At 38.3% G+C, this 17,382-nt stretch overlaps 1 protein-coding gene across 4 annotated transcripts in view; it reads left to right on the top strand.

Annotated features, from left to right (window-relative positions):
- XIRP2 (xin actin binding repeat containing 2) overlaps positions 1-16,542 on the top strand; it is a 204,940-nt gene extending 188,398 nt beyond the window's left edge. For all 4 annotated transcript variants that reach the window (XM_090045563.1, XM_090045559.1, XM_090045560.1 and 1 more), the window contains 3 exons: positions 388-9,868; positions 15,150-15,283; positions 16,405-16,542. In XM_090045563.1, coding sequence (XP_089901689.1) covers positions 388-9,868; positions 15,150-15,244 — 9,576 coding nt within the window. In that variant the 3' untranslated portion in view covers positions 15,245-15,283; positions 16,405-16,542. The remainder of the gene's footprint in view (positions 1-387; positions 9,869-15,149; positions 15,284-16,404) is intronic.
- The last annotated feature ends 840 nt before the right edge of the window (positions 16,543-17,382 follow it).

Genomic DNA, 17,382 nt, shown 5'->3' with positions numbered 1-17,382 from the left:
CTGTGATCATCTCTCTCTCCAAAATTTTTGGTTGACACATTAGTTCAGAGATAAATGCAGATAATGTTAATTCCATTTAAACTGAAATCAGTATAAACTGCTGCTGAATTGTGTGTTATGTGCAGTATATCAAATCTGCATTGGTTGCAGCAGAGAACCCAATGCTGCAAAATTACTGTATCTTACCTTTTATACATTACGCTTATATTAGAATTAGTTTTAATTATATGAGGCTCTGAAAAACATCTGAAGGTGTTGGGTCTCTTAACCTGTAATTGCAATGTCCTTGCTCAGCACCTTGGAGAACTAATCCTTTGAATGGGATCAATAAAACTTTGGGCTGAAAAATGTGTTTGTTAAATAAAATATCAATTTTGTCCCCTAAAGATTGAAAATGAATATCAAGAAATTGCATGGCCTTCTGCAGTTAGTTCTTCTTCTACAGCCAGTGCTTCAGCAAATAAAATACGTGAAACTTCTGTGACAAGAGAAACAAAGCATGGGAGTGCTGCTTCTCCTACAGTTCACACCAAGTCCTCTAAAAGCGGAAGCAGAGAAGAGTTACCTCCTCCTCCTGCAGCCATGCTACAAGCTCCATCAGATATGAGAGAGTTTTCCCAGTCCCCTGAATTATTCACCTCTCCAACAAAGCTCACAATCCCCAAAGATTTGTATTCAAAGCAGAGAAATTTATATGAATTAAAACGTTTATACAAACATATTCACCCAGAAGTAAGAAAGAATTTAGAAAAAGATTATTTACGTGAAATTTCTCATATTGTATCTTCTGAGCTGGAAACAGGGAATTCAGTATCAAGAGATGTACAACAAGCTAGATATGTCTTTGAAAATAGTCGTAATAGCCCTCAAAAGTGTATGAGCCCAGAGAGAGAATACCTAGAGTGGGATGAAATTCTAAAAGGAGAAGTTCAGTCCATGAGATGGATCTTTGAGAACCAGCCTCTGGATTCAATCAAAGATGAATCTCCAGACCCAAACAATATTAAAAGCATTGCAGATCAAGAAATCATTGCGGGTGGAGATGTTAAGTATACAACCTGGATGTTTGAAACACAACCTATTGATGCACTGGGTTCACATTCTTCAGATTCTGCAGAAAATGCAGACAAAATTCCTGAGTTAGCTAGAGGAGATGTCCGCACAGCAACATGGATGTTTGAAACTCAGCCTTTGGATTCTATGAATAAAATCCATCATGACAAGGAACAAGAAACAGATGAAACTTGTGTTAAAGACATTACTGGTGGTGATGTGAAAACTGTAAAGTATATATTTGAATCCCTAAATTTGGATAAAATTGGTCAGTTGTATTCAGTGGATGAAATTAACTTTCTGCAATTGAGATCCGAACTTAAAGAAATTAAAGGAGATGTGAAGAGAACCATAAAGCATTTCGAAACTCAACCAATGTATGTTATTAGAGATAACTTGGGTCAAATGCTGGAGATTAAAACTGTTCACCGAGAGGACATTGAAAAAGGTGATGTCAGAACAGCACGCTGGATGTTTGATACGCAGCCCTTAGACATGATTAACAAAGATCCTCTGGAAATTAAAGTTGTCTGTGGAATCTCTATGGAGGAAAACATCAAAGGTGGTGTTCACAAGGCAAAATGGTTATTTGAAACCCAGGCTTTGGATTCTATCAAAGAGGACTCAGAAGTCACTGTCAGTAAGAAGGAAACTATTCTAGGAGCTGATGTCTGTAGGAAGCGCTGGATTTTTGAAAATCAGCCACTTGATACCCTAAAAGATAATGACAACACAACTCACCTGCCACCTGAAGAAATAATAGGAGGTGATGTACATACTACCAAACATTTATTTGAAACGCTACCAATGGATGCAATAAAGGATAGTCCAGATGTTGGGAAACTTCAGAAAGTGGTTACCACTGAAGAAGAAAAAGGTGATGTGAAGCATCAGAAGTGGATTTTTGAAACAAAACCTCTTGAACAAATTAGAGAAGGAAAGAAGGAATTTGTAAGAACAGTAAAACTTGAAGAAATTGACAAGGGAGATGTAAGCAGCTGCAAAAATATATTTGAATCAAGTGGTTTAAGTAAGTACGATGAATCCCATAAAATTAACATAGAAGGCATAGAAAGAGGTGCTGTAAAGTTAAATAAAGTTCTTTTTGAAACAACTCCATTATATGCAATTCAAGATAGTTTTGGAAAATATCATGAAGTTAAAACAATTCGACAAGAAGAAATTTTAAGAGGAGATGTAAAAAGCTACAGATGGCTATTTGAAACAAGACCTCTTGACCAATTTGATGAAAGCGTTAAAAAAGTCCAGATTATCAAAGGAATATCTTCACAAGAAGTGCAGTCAGGTGATGTAAAAACAGCAAAATGGTTGTTTGAAACGCAGCCTCTTGATTCTATTAAATATTTTAGCGATCTAGAAGATGAAGAAAGTAATACAGAGCAGACTACAAATATTGTTAAAGGAGATGTAAAAATGTGTAGATGGCTATTTGAAACGCAGCCAATGGAATCATTATATGATAAAGTTCAGGTAGTGACTGACAGTGAAGAAATTCATAAAGGAGATGTCAAAACCTGCACTTGGCTCTTTGAAACACAGCCGCTTGATGCAATAAAAGATGAATCAGAAACAACAGTAAAACCGCACACTGTGAGTCAGGAGGAAATTCAAGGAAGTGATGTTCGTACAGCATGCTTCCTGTTTGAGACAGAAAATTTAGATAATATACAAGGAGAAGGAGAAAAGGAATTCAAGAGAGTAGTGGAAATTGATGTCCAGCCCGGTGATGTTTCCACTATGAAGTATAAATTTGAAAACCAGTCACTAGATTCCATAAATTATAGTTCAGAGGAAGTTCTGGAAAAAATTAAAAATATACAGGAGGAAGATATACAGAAAGGAAATGTTTTACATTGTCGATGGCTTTTTGAAAACCAGTCTATTGATACTATAAAGGAAAACCAAGAAGACGGCATATTATTCAGAACTGTTACAGATATACAGGGTGGAAATGTGAGAAAGGGCTGCTTTATTTTTGAGACTTTTTCTTTGGACCAGATTAAAGATGAATCTGTAGACATCAACACAGAGAAAACCATTAGTGTTGAAGAAATAACAAAGGGAGATGTGAAAAACTACAGAATGCTGTTTGAAACCCAGCCACTGTATGCAATTCAAGACAAAGAAGGGTATTACCATGAAGTGACAACAGTTAAGAAGGAAGAAGTGATCCATGGAGATGTACGTGGGACTAGGTGGCTGTTTGAAACAAAACCTCTAGACTCTATTAATGAATCAGACGATGTGTATGTTATTAAAGCTGTCACTCAAGAAGATATTCAAAAAGGAGATGTGAGCTCTGTCAGATACAAATTTGAGACCCAACAACTGGACAAAATTTCAGAAGATGAAAAATTAATTGTGCCTACTATTGATGCTGTCCAGGGTGGTGATGTGAAGGTCAGCAAGCAATTATTTGAATCTCAGGGGCTCAAGAAAGACACATATGTAAGAACAGTTAGTGTCAATGAAATTCAACAGGGCAACGTTAAAACTTCCACTTGGTTATTTGAAACGCACACTCTAGATGAGCTTAGAGGAGAGGGGTCAGAGTATAAGGACATTAAGACAGTCAGAAAGGAAGATGTACAAGAAGGTGATGTTCAGCAGGCAGTGTGGCTTTTTGAGAACCAGCCTTTAGATTCCATTAAGGAATCTGAAGAAAGTGAAATAAAAATAACAAAGGAAGAAATTCCACCGTCAGACGTAAAGACGACAACATGGCTTTTTGAAACAACACCTTTCCATGAATTTAATGAAAGCAAGGTTGAAAAGGAAGAAATTATAGGAAAAAGTATCACAGAAACTCTAAAAGAACTTTACTCTCACAAAGTTGTGGAGTCTCATGGAATTATCCTTGAGGCAGATGAAATCGGAGATGTCCGAATGGCAAAATATAAACTAATGAATCAAGAGCCACCTGAAATACAAAAGGAAGAGATTATTAAAGGGGATCTAGACAACATAATGATGAACCTGCTGTCCAAAAGGAGCACTGTCAAAAGAGAAATTACAGTAAATGAAGATGAAAAGGGCAATGTCAATTTGACCAAAGCTCAATTACTGAACAGATCGACAGATGTTCTTGTTGAAAAAGAAGAGATAGTGAGAGGTGATATACAGGAAGCTATAAAAAACCTGTTTAGTGAGGATAGTTCTGTAAAACGAGGAATTTTAATTCAGGAAAATGAGAGAGGCGATATTAACATGACAGTCTATTCTCTCCTTCACAAAAAGGATGGCAATAAAATCCATCATGATGAAGTGATAGGTGGTGATGTGAAACGTACTATTCACAAACTTCTGTCTTCTACCATGAATAATGAAATATCAGAAAGAGCTAAAATAGATGAATCAGAGAGGGGAAATGTTCAGTTTTTCACAACCTGCATAGAAGCTGGAGCTCTGGATTATCTAAAAATGTTTCAGACTGAGTCAAATGAAACATTCACAACCAAGAAACAAGAAGAGGAAGAAGAAGTAATTGGTGGTGATGTGGAAGGTACGAAGCTGTTACTGAAGAAACAGAAGCTTCCAGTTCAACGTACAGTTAATGAAACTGACATTGTCCCTGGAGATGTGTCTAATACAGTTAAAATTTTTATGACAGAGCCAGAAAATACATCTTGCCATGTGCACAAAGAAGAAATTATAAAAGGTGATTTGAAGGCAGCTTTACATTCACTCAGCCAAGCTATAAATCAGACAACAGTTACAGAAAAGGAAGAAGTTATAAAAGCTGATATCCTGGCAATACTAAGGTCTCTTAAAGAATCATCCTACCAACTGAAAGAAACAGAAAAGCCTGATGTCATCCCTGGTGATATTAAGCGGACAATTGAATCCCTTGAAAAAGCAATAAACACAAAAAATAAAGTTCTGAAAGAAGCGGTTGTTCAAGGTGACCTTGAATCAACATTAAGATCTTTAAAAGAAGCTCAGCAGTCCCTCAAGCGCATAGACAAAGAATGTGTAATCAGCAGCGATATTCAGACTGATGGACAAAACCAGCTAGAAGCCTCTGCAGAAGAGAAAATTGTAAAGCATCAAGGAAGTGAGTATAAAGACATAAAAAGCACCAAGCAGACACTTTCTGAGCCTTCTCAAATATTAGCCAAAAACCAAGTTAATGTAACACAAAATCTACAAAAGACTGTTAAATCTCTCCATGAATATCATGAAGGAAAGCATGCTGAAGATGAGACTGTGTCCAGGGGTTTAAAAGGTACTAGGAAGATCCCTTTAAATCAAGAGTGGAGCACTGAATCTCTAGATACTGATAAAACATTTCTAAGGAGCTTACCTAATTTACAACAGAGAGTCATCAAAAAAGTAGATGATTCCAAGGATAAAATTCAAGTCCAAAGCAATACAAAAAAAGAAGCAAAACTTCTTATTGATCAACATGTGACCAGTCAGTCTGCTTTTAATGCTAAAGTTAAGAGGGAAGTGAGAACAGAGAAATCAGAGGTGTGCAGAGCTTTGAAGGAGGATCATAGCTGCAGCACAGTTCAGTTTACTGAACACATAGCAGAAAAGAAACAGAATCCATGTAATGAGCATGAAGATAATGATTTTTTCAACATAAACAATACAGAGAGAAGAGGAAAGGCAAAAATATCAACAGAAGTATATACCTCCAAAGCCAGAGCCAGACAACAACCAATCAACGTGGCTGCCAGCGGGATTTCTAAAGTGACTGGCCATTCAAAACAAGCGGCAAAGAAAGAAACAAACCAAGCTCAGAAGTTTAAGGAGGGTTTTGGAGAGAATGAAATGAGTGTTCAGCCAGTGCAAGATGTAGTTTCCATGACAGCAGAGCCAAATATAAAAATCAAACAAAAAGTAAAAGTTGGACATGAAATGCACAATAAATATACAGAAACTGAAAAGAAGAAAAAGAGCAATGCTCATCAACAGAAGACTAAAACAGAAGCTACTAAATCAGACTTCCAGTGTTCGGTAAACAAACCTTTAAATCCCGCCAAGAATGTTACGGAGAAAGATTTGCCAGAAATAGATTCCCTACCCCCTCCACCACCTCCTCCTCCGCCGCCACCACCTTCAGTCACATCTTCTGAACTGGAATTTCCTCTACCTCCTCCTCCTCCTTTAATGATGCCATCTGATACACTGTCACACACAATTATGGACAAAACCAAAGCTGAATTTGACCACTTTCCTCCTCCTCCTCCACCACCACCACCACTAGATGACAAATTGGTAAATGAATTTCTGCCTAGTCTCTCTCTCCCACCACCCCCACCTCCTCTCACAATTCCTCCTACAGTTCAGCCAAAGCAAAAGAAAGAATATTTCCCCAGATACCCAGAGAAGTCACCACCTTCCTCAGCGCAGCCTCCTGCTAATGCTGAAGCATCAAGTAAAGCACCTGAGGTTCCCTCCTCAAAGAAATGTCTGCAAATGGAACCATCTAAGAGGCTAGCAGCTAACAAGTCTAAAATACCTCCAAAACCTGAAACCACTGTTCCTCAGAAAGGCACAGAAATTAATATTACCAAAACAGTGGAAGAAAGCGAAGTGTCTGAATCCCTGGTGACTATTGTCAACCAAAAGCAGAGACAGAAATCAACTCATGCAAGAACAGGAGAGGGAAAAAAGCCCTCCCCCATTACAGAAGGGATTAATCCACCACCCCAAATTCCACAAGAATCACCACCCACTGGGAAAAGAGTGGCTTTTCCACTTACAAAATCACCTTCCCTTCCATCTGAGCCGACACAAACACAACCTAAACCTTACATCCGGAAATTTAAAACCCCTTTAATGATTGCTGAAGAAAAATACAAACAGCAAAGGGAAGAGATGGAAAAAATGCAAGCCAAAAGCTTGTGTCATGGGACTGCCAGAACAAACAACGAGGCACAGGGAAGTCCAATTCAAACAGAGCCAGAAAATCATGTGCCATTACAAAAATCAAACAAGCAGGATCAAACTGCTTCACAAGGTTCAATGCCCTCTCTAACTCCACAGCAAGTGATGCCCTCTGATTCTGACTTTCAAGTCAATTTACAAGCAACGGGATCTCAAGTTGATAAACAACTATCTGCATCATTAGTAGTATCATCAGCTGCTGAGCAGCTTCAAAACATTTTAGAAACCACAGCAGAAGATCATATTAGGAAAAAAGAACTGCAAGGTTCAAAGGATCTTATGAAACATAATTTATCTTGTCAAATGGAACAAATCCATCAAGAACATGCTTTGCATAAGACAGAGCAGCTGGAGAATGTGGAGCAGTTGCACATGTCCAAAAATAAAATCATCTCCCCTACTTTCAAAGTTAAAACCATCAAGCTCCCCATTGTAGATCAAAGCTTACATGAAACACAGAAAGATGCTAGGGTGCATGAAAAACAACAGAAAATTAATGTTCAAAATGTTCTCAAACAACAAAATCAGGAAAAGCAGAGAGAAGACATAAGCACTGTCATTGGGAAAAAACAGAGTACTGCAAAGCAATATCACCAGACGCGTGCTGATGAGAAGGTGCTGACAGAAAAAACACCTTTAAAGCACATGGAGAACATGCAAACAGTAAGGAAGAAAGATTTCAGTCAAGTGAAACAAAACTTAATTGATGAGATAGGAACAGAAAAAGGAAAAGCCAGGCATGAGAAGGTCTCACTGACTAAAGAAATAAATCAGGGCAAGATACTAACTTGGCCAGAAGAAGACAAAGTAACAATTCAGAAAAAACAAGAGCAGTTTAGAAATAAATCAGCAGAGAAAGTGATCCAACACAAGGTAGCTGATGCACATCATGACTCACAGACCCAAATTGTAGAGGAAAAGAATGTGTGCGTTTCTGAAAGTAACTTCCAGAATAAAGAATTGTCCCACCAGTATAATAGTCTGCAAGAAAAAGAATGCATCACAGACAAGGACACGCAAGTAAAACAAGCTTTTCTGAAGACAATAGATCCAAAACAAGAGATTACACAGAACAAATCTTCATTTTCTTCTTCACCAAAAGTATCACAGCCAGTTGATGAAAAATGTGCAGCTGATATATTAGAATTCTTGAGAAAAAGGGAAGAACTGCAGCAAGTTTTGTCTAGAGTGAAACAGTTGGAAGATGAGCCAAATAAAAATGGCATGAAAACATTTCAGACATTTTTAAGTATTATCCCAATATGGCTAATAGACCAAGAAAGAAAGAAAAACATAGTTCATATTATGCTGGAAAATAATTTAGAAAAGCTAAAAGTAGAGCTATCAGATATTAAAGAGCATGCAGTCAAAATGCTCACCTCCTGTGAAGATACAATCCAGACTGCTATGTTGACCACAAACCAAGTGAAATCCAGACATGACTCTGTCAGCTCTGGGGGCCCATCCCAGAAAATAGCAAAAATCAGCTTTGGCTCCAATAGAAAAGATACACATAAAATGAAAGATATTATCAAAGAAGAAACAGTGCATCATGAAATTAAACAGCAGTCTAATGGAATCAGACAGACAGAGTTCCGAATTTCTTCTCCAGCACTAAGAATGCGATCGCCATCTCCTACTTACATAACAATTGCATCTAGGCGGACAGACTCTCCTCTTAAGGACTCGCCCTCCTCATCTCCCACCCAAAAGGAAACTAACCCAGTTCCTCCACCACTTCGCAGATCTGCAACACCGAACTCTAGAATTCAAAGGCCGGCTTCTGCTCCCTCTTCTCCAAGAAGCCACTGTGAACAAGCCGCCAAACTGAAAGACACCACAGCAAAGTTATCTCAAGGAGCAACACGGTACTGGTCAGTGACACCAATTCCAGTTGTTGAAAAAAGGTCAGAAATAGTTAAATCTCCTGCAACTCTTCGCCGACAACTTAAGATTGAAACTCATGCTGCAGAGACTTTATCCTCAGCAACTATACCTGTAACTCAAGTAACTGCTGGTACAGTAAAGAGTGAAAAAGCAGCACGTGAAGAGGATAAAAAAGCAGAGAGAAGCAGGACCCACAGGCACCAAAAGCCAGTAAACATTCCAGAATGCTTACAGCCCCGTACTGAAAGCTTAGATGCAATCTCAGTTACACAAAAAATTGAGGGTCCTAAGGTTGATCAGTCAGGGCTTATTCATAGGTTTGAGGCATCTGAGAGAGTGATACATACAAAAACCCAGCCAATTACAATAACTGAAAGATTAGGCAATGAAAGTGAGGAGGAAATGGATATGTTCTTAAAGAACATTGAAGACAACTCAGTATTTGATATAAAATCAAAGGAAAGATTTTTTGAAAATAGCGAAATGAACAGTAAAGTAAAGGCAGGCAGGCACATATTTAGCAAGGATGAATATGATCTGAAGTCTGTGAAGACTCAAAAGCAAAAAGATGGCTTACAAAATTCTCCTTGCTGGCAGCTCAGGGACTCAAAGCAAAACACATCTTATGAACAAAGGCAACGTGAAGATAAGGAGTGCTCATTTGAACCTGTTGTGTGCATAGAAACAAAGTCTCATGATGAACAATCTTCTGGTCAGGATGCATTTGCAAACACAGGCACTGAATCTAGGGCTGCTGCCTCCACATCACAAAGTGTTGATGATATACAGTCAGGATTTGGTTTCAAGCATGCACCTCCAACATATGAAGATGTAATCTCAGGACACATTTTGGATATTTCTGCTGCTGATTCACCAGAAGAACTACTAAGAAATTTTCAGAAGACATGGCAGGAAAGTGAGAGGGTGTTTAAAAGTCTTGGATACAGAGTCTCAGATACTTCTGAAACTGAAGTGAGAAGTAGCTTTCACCAAGAAGCAGAATTTTTCAGTGGTAAATAAGCATGCGAAGTGTGGAGAACCCATTTAGCGATCCTAATCAATGTCAGTGTGTCATGCAATTAATGAATACTGTGTTTATAGTCACAGGATAAGGTAACATAAAATTAACAAGCTTTTCTTAATTTTTGCTGTCTGTCTCTCTTTTTCTGTCAGCTGTCTTTTATCATTTTCTTTTCCAAAGGCATCTGCTTTAAGTGATGTGCCGAATGTGTGACTAACAAATACTGATATATTGGGTTGTGAGGCCTTTTTGCCAAGGTAAATATTGCATTTGAATTAGCAGCCTAACATATATATTTATATATATATATTTATATATTTACATAAAAATTAAAACAACATAAATTCTGCATTTCAGAAATGCTAATCCATATACCTGATAAATAGCCAACACCATGCTTTTAACTGAGATAAAAGTAAATGGCAGTTGTGTTTGCATGTAGTACAGCATATTGGTGATGAGAAAACAACTTTCAAATTTTAAATGTGTCCATTTAAAATGTGCTAATGCATAGGACTTGTACTTAAACATACTGACCTTTGTTTAGGGTGGCTTTAATTAGGCACATACACAATTGTAGAAATTTTTCATAGAATTTCATGCAAAAGCTTTTGTTCAGCAGTTTTACACCCTGAACATTTCTTAACTGAAATTACCTTTACACTGCCTATATATTACATACAAAAATCATGTTAAATGAATGGTAATTTCATTGCAATATGAAGTACTTGAAAAATATGAAGTACTTGAAAGTTAGGGAAAACAACTTTACAACTGCCTGTGCAACCTTGCTTTTGTCTCTTTTGTGCATATGTTCTGTGCACTAAATGAGAAGGGTATTCTGTTGAAAAAATAAAGTATGTGAGAATGTCATTAATGAGAACCAGTCACTTCAATTTTACCCACTTCCTGGAAAAGCAGTATAGCCCCACTGAGCTCTGCACTGCCGTGTGTAGACTGCCATCAACACATGAATTACAATGTCCATGGATAATAAGAAAGAATTGTTTGAATTAGCTACTATAAACCTGACGTCTCCTAACTTTCAAGCATGATATTTAGCAATATAAATACCATACCATTTTTGAAATGCAGTTCTAGCATGTGGCCCCTGTAATTGACCTGGTAGCTTCTAGGTATCCCCAGTTAAGTGTGTATTGCTGCCATTCCTGCTTTGTTAGCTGTAGGAGTGAGGTCTCAGAATATTTAAGGTCAACCATTATTCTGATAGGCTTAAGAACTGAACATTATGTAACTTATTTCCTCAAAAGCTGAAATTATTTCAGCTTCTTGTACCCTGAAGTCTAATGCCTGCCAATTAGTACCAAGGCATGAAAGCTTCTTAAAGAGAAAGTTCTAAAAATCTTTCATAATGGGCATATATATTTTTCACACACACAAATATATATATAACAGTCTAATTATAAGTTACTACTAGCTCCCCCAATAATATATATCAACTATATAAAAGCAGGAATGAAGAAATTTGATGTAGGCCAGATGAGAAGGAGGACAAGTAAAGGAAGAGGAATAGTAGAAAAGAGTCTGTGATTGCACCTGATGATGGAAAAAGACATAAAATATACAAGGCAGGGAACTACTTTACTCAGGATACAAAAGAGAATTTGCAATATAATGCTAAATGCAACAGGGTGAACTGTGGGTTTTGAGCATGGCAATGTGAACAACAGTTCTTCAGGCATCATCAAAAGCGAGTAGACTGCTTCTGGGAAGGAGGCTCTACTTCCTTCACCAAGGAGTGCTACCAGTGTACATGCTCGCAAGTGAGTCCATCCACATGTGCCATGGCAGAGACGGGAAGAGCAGTTGAGTATTAGATTGGCCTCCTAGTCCCCTCATAGATTCATAGATTCATAGATGCTAGGGTCGGAAGGGACCTCAATAGGTCATCGAGTCCGACCCCCTGCATAAGCAGGAAAGAGTGCTGGGCCTACATTACCCCAGCTAGATACACATCTAGCCTCCTCTTGAAGACCCCCAGGGTAGGGGAGAGCACCACCTCCCTTGGGAGCCCGTTCCAGACCTTGGCCACTCAAACTGTGAAGAAGTTCCTCCTAATATCCAATCTAAATCTGCTCTCTTCTAGCTTGTGGCCATTATTTCTTGTAACCCCCGGGGGGGCCTTGGTGAAAAAATACTCACCAATTCCCTTCTGTGCCCCCCTGATGAACTTATAGGCAGCCACCAGGTCGCCTCTCAACCTTCTCTTGCGGAGGCTGAAAAGGTCCAGTTTCTCTAGTCTCTCCTCGTAGGGCTTGGCCTGCAGGCCCTTAACCATACGAGTGGCCCTTCTCTGGACCCTCTCCAGATTATCTGCATCCTTCGTGAAGTGCAGTGCCCAGAATTGCACGCAGTACTCCAGCTGCGGCCTGACCAGCGCCCGATAGAGGGGAAGTATCACCTCCTTGGACCTATTTGTCATGCATCTGCTGATGCATGATAAAGTGCCATTGGCTTTTCTGATGGTTTCGTCACACTGCCGACTCATGTTCATCTTGGAGTCCACTAGGACTCCAAGATCCCTTTCCACTTCCGTGCCACCCAGCAGGTCATTTCCTAGGCTGTAGGTGTGCTGGACATTTTTCCTCCCTAGATGCAGCACTTTGCATTTCTCCTTGTTGAACTGCATTCTGTTGTTTTCTGCCCACTTGTCTAACCTGTCCAGGTCTGCTTGCAGCTGCTCCCTGCCCTCCGGCGTGTCCACTTCGCCCCATAGCTTAGTGTCATCTGCAAACTTGGACAGAGTACATTTCACCCCCTCGTCCAAGTCGCTGATGAAGACATTAAAGAGTATCGGTCCAAGGACCGAGCCCTGCGGGACCCCACTGCCCACACCCCTCCAGGTCGAAACCAACCCATCCACCACGACTCTCTGGGTGCGACCCTCCAGCCAATTCTCCACCCACCGGACTGTGCAGTCATCCAAGTCACAGCCCCTTAACTTGTTCACCAGTATGGTGAACTCTGATCCAGCAAAACACCTCAGCAATGTGTTTGTGTTAAGCTCTTTGTATCAATAGGAAATGCTTAATACTTGGTTCCTGATGAGAAGCTCTTTCCTAAATTAACAGTAATAGCGCAATAATAGTCATACTTTAAATGAACCTTAAGAGCTTACTGGTAAGCAGTTGGCTGTCTTCAGTAGGATGGCTCACATGGGTGATCTTTTCTCAGTATAAGCATGTGGCTTAAATTTGGTTCTGGGGGTGGGGCCACATATGCAGGAGTGTCTGGTTTGTGGTGCCCCCAAATTTGCAGTGTAGCCCATGTTTTCATGTTCCCCATGCGTAGCTTGTGGCACCACAAAGCAGTTTGTGAAAATCTTGGTAGCAAAATACCCAACAAACTCTTGGGAAAAAAGTGTTGCTGACCATGCATCTGGTAGCATGTGCTGAAAAAAACCCAGGGCTGGCTATCCAGACCAATGCTTTGGCTGCCAGCCAGGCTCTGTGATGCTGGATCTGAGCCTCTGCTGCACCAGGACACCAGGTAGTACTGTTGAGGCAAGCACAGGTGCTGGCCTCAGCCTCCCCTACTCCTATCTGAGATGATTTGGTTCACACTGAAGCACGCATGCAGGGACATGCAATGGGACATAAAGCAGCAGCACAAATTTGTGCCAGTACAAGTGCATGCACCTTGGAGTTGCTAGGGATAAATTTGCAAGGAGCACCACAGTATGATATTCTTACACAATAGATTGTTCTGCAACATTCATCTCCTTGACATGTCTTCTTCTGCTTTACTGCTTATTGTCTTTTTGAGGCAGACTATTAGTGCCTTGTTGTCCAACTACAATGCTTCAGTGAGCTAGTGTTTTGGGGGCACATCCCCTCTTCACTGTCTGATCAAAGCACCTTGACCCATCTTTGAGATCCTTTCAACGTGCAGAAGGCCTGTGTCTCCCTGTGCCTTTTGTGCACCTATCCATTTTAAGAAAAGTAAACAAAATGAGTGTTTGCTGTAGTTCATTATATCTAGATTAGTCATGGAAAGCTAAATCTAAATTTTAAACTAAATCCAGACTCATCTCCAAAAATGCTTTATATCATGACCAACATTAATTAATGCAAGATGTTTTGCTTCATTTAAGCCTCAGCCAATTCTTGAAGATTTTTCACTTCTTCTAGACTATTTTGCAGCGCTCTTGTCATAGGTAGTGGAGATATGTAGTAACTACAATTGTACAGGAAATTTATGCTGCTGTTCTGTCTTGATTTATGACTTGCTATAAAATCAGTACTAGCAGGCAAATACAAATAATGTATATAACCCCACTGTGATCCAAATTCTCTGCTGGTGTAAAAGCATACTACTCAATAGACATTAATGGAGTATGTCCCATTTCCACTGATAGAGAATTTTGACCATAGGGTGGTGTTATATATATTATTTGTATTTGCCTGCTAGTACTGACTTTATAGCAAGTCATAAATCAAGACAGAACAGAAGTGTAGATTTGACTAAGCACAGCAAATTGTCTATTATCTCTCTTTCCTCTTGCCCTTCATCTCTGTGAAATAATCTTTCTTTTTGTACTTTGCAATATAACTAGTTTCCCTTACAATTAATTATCCTACATAAAAGCAAGGATTTCATATAATTAGCTATATCACTGTTGTAGCTAATTCTGTCTTATGAATTAATTTAATAAAATACCTGGCTTGTAATGAAAACTCTAAAAAGTACAAATAATTATGTGCCTATCATATTTGCAACATGTATAAGTATAGTTTGCAGGTTAATGCAGTAACAGAGGTTCTTGATTTGCTTCTGGTATAATTAAACAAAGCTTTCTAATCTGAATTTCAAACATTCACCCATGGCTTACATATCTAACTCACACTGGAGAATCAGAGAGAGTTTCTGTATAGACATATTCAGTTCAACTTAATTAATTTACCTTTTATTATACTACTGAACTTTAAGAAACAAATGTTGTTACATATAAAGAGCCAAAATATGCTTGGTTAACTGAAGTGAACAGTTTCATTTAAATTAATGAATTAACTCACCTGACAAAGGCAAGCAGTCTTGGGCTTTCAACATATTAGTACTAGCTGAATTGAACTTGAGCCTTGAGGTTGGTAGATTAGATACCACTTCATGGATAAACTAAGAAAAAACAGTATTGCTGCTTTCCTCATAACAAAACAATTTGAGCATGTACTATAATAAGATAATACCTGTTAGAAATATATTTTAAGTCATGGTTGAAGATTGATATATGCCTTCTAAAAACTGCTTTTAGAAACTGCAACTTCAGGAAAAGGAAGTATGCGCACTTTGTCAAAAGAAAGCTTATCCAATGGAATGCCTAATTGCCGACAAGCAGATTTTTCATAAATCTTGTTTCCGATGTCACCACTGCAGCAGTAAGCTAAGGTAAGAAGGAACTATAAACGTATTCATAGAAAATCTGCAAATGTCACAAGTGGCAAATTTACTTGTTTTTCTCCAATGCATAAAGAAAGCAGTGGTTAGGAAGGCAAGTGACCCGGGTTCTTCTACTGCCCTGGTCTGTGCCCTTGGATAAACAGTGTGTGCTTCACTTTTCCCAATATGTCAAATGAAATGATGCTACAATTATCCATTTTTATAAAGTGTTTTGTAGTTCTTGATTGAAAGTTGTGGTATACGTGTTGTTATCAAGGAGGGGAGAACAGTGGGCTTTCTCCTAGACCTCTGAACTTAGTCAGAATTTTCCTGTCAGGACTAAGTAAACATGAAAGGGCATGTCTACATGTGCAATTGGTGCAACTCAAGAAAATCCAGTGCAATTTGAGATGGACTAAACTAACCCTGACATCACTGTCTACACATACATTTACATGCAGTAATTTACTCCAGCACAGTAAATTAGTCTACACCAACTCAGTTGCCATGCATGTGTAGATGGTGACGTTACTACACAGTAAATTAGTGTACTGTACACATACAGACATACCCAATATGAGTAAATCATGTCATTAAGTAAATATCCTAAGCATTAGTAGAGTAGCATACAGAAACTTGCACTGTACTGCATGTTTTCTATCTATTCTGTAGGAAAGGAAATGACTTCAGTCCCCAAGGATGTCAAATAAACTTGCAACTCTTATGAACATTAAATTAAAAAAAAACATTAAGAATTGTAGATCATTCCTTTTTGCAGCCAGTAGTTTATAATAGACAGATTAAACCTTACAAAATTGTTGCTATTGCTGTTGGAAATCATCCATTTACACTCATTTTTAAAACATTATTAAGGTTTGATTTCACCATCAAACTACTATTCAGACTTTCAGAACTTATGGAAATTTACACTAAATACATTTATAATTATTTAAGCTTTTTTATCTGGTCAGAACCACATCTCAAATAAAATTTTCTCTTTTTTTGCTAAAGTATGTATAAAGATATTTACAGATACTGTAATTTATAGATACTTAAAATGTCACCTACAATTGAATGTTCTTGGTACATTTATGATTTATGAATCTGATAAATTGTCTTCAATTTGGCAGCTTGGGAAATTATGCATCTCTCCATGGACAAATATACTGCAAACCCCATTTTAAGCAACTTTTCAAATCTAAAGGAAATTATGATGAAGGTTTTGGACACAAGCAACATAAAGAATTATGGAATTCCAAAGACCAAAGTAGCTCAGTGGGTAATGTTTATGCTGAAGAAGTAAATCCCAGTAAAGACACTCCTATTCAAGCTAAACTCAGTGCTCAGATTGATCCAGATGTAGCTTCATGTACCAATTATGTGTATCCTGAAACTTTGGAGGACAATTTGAAAAAAACTGCAGAAAGAGGTAAATTAAAAATTACCTGGCCTCCTTCCAAAGGTGATGCGTCACCCAAAAAAACATTTTCTATTGAAGATGAGTTTAAAGTGAATAAACCAAAGTGGCCCCCAGATGCTTTTGAAGAAGTCTGTAGTATACACACAAATATATCTCTGGGCAATAACAAGGCACCATACATAGAAAAAACCTGTAGTGATCTCAGGCAGAAAGAAGAACAAAAGAAAGATGACAGCGTTGACCCACAACAAAAGCAACCAGCATCTTTTAGCTCTGTGTCTGAGAGGGAGGCAGCTACAAATATCAATGCAGCAAAGATAAATGAAGCAAGCAATAAAGAAAAAGATCAGGAAAATAAGAATGTACAAGATAAGATGAATGAAACAAAAGGATCAGAGAATAAAGAGAGAAGTGGGAAGGTTGTTAATGAAAGTGATAATGTGGTTGTGCAGAGTCCTGAAAAGAAACCAAATGAAAAAATTAATGAAACTGAAGGTGTAGAAGTTTTACAGGTTACTAATACTGATGATCAGCCAGTACTAGGGAATCATAAAGAGATCAATTTGAATAATAATAATAACTATTATACAACTTTTCCACATCTCAGCATTTGCAGGCAGGAAACATCTTTCTCAGCTATGTCTAAACCAATAACAAAATTTAACCATGCAAATTGCACTGAGTTTGA

The sequence above is a fragment of the Crocodylus siamensis genome, chromosome 4 (assembly GCF_052110815.1).
Source record: "Crocodylus siamensis isolate JL-2025a chromosome 4, ASM5211081v1, whole genome shotgun sequence".
Lineage (NCBI taxonomy): Eukaryota > Metazoa > Chordata > Crocodylia > Crocodylidae > Crocodylus > Crocodylus siamensis.
Note: the sequence above shows the minus strand (reverse complement) of the source record. Positions and strands in the feature narration are given on the sequence as shown.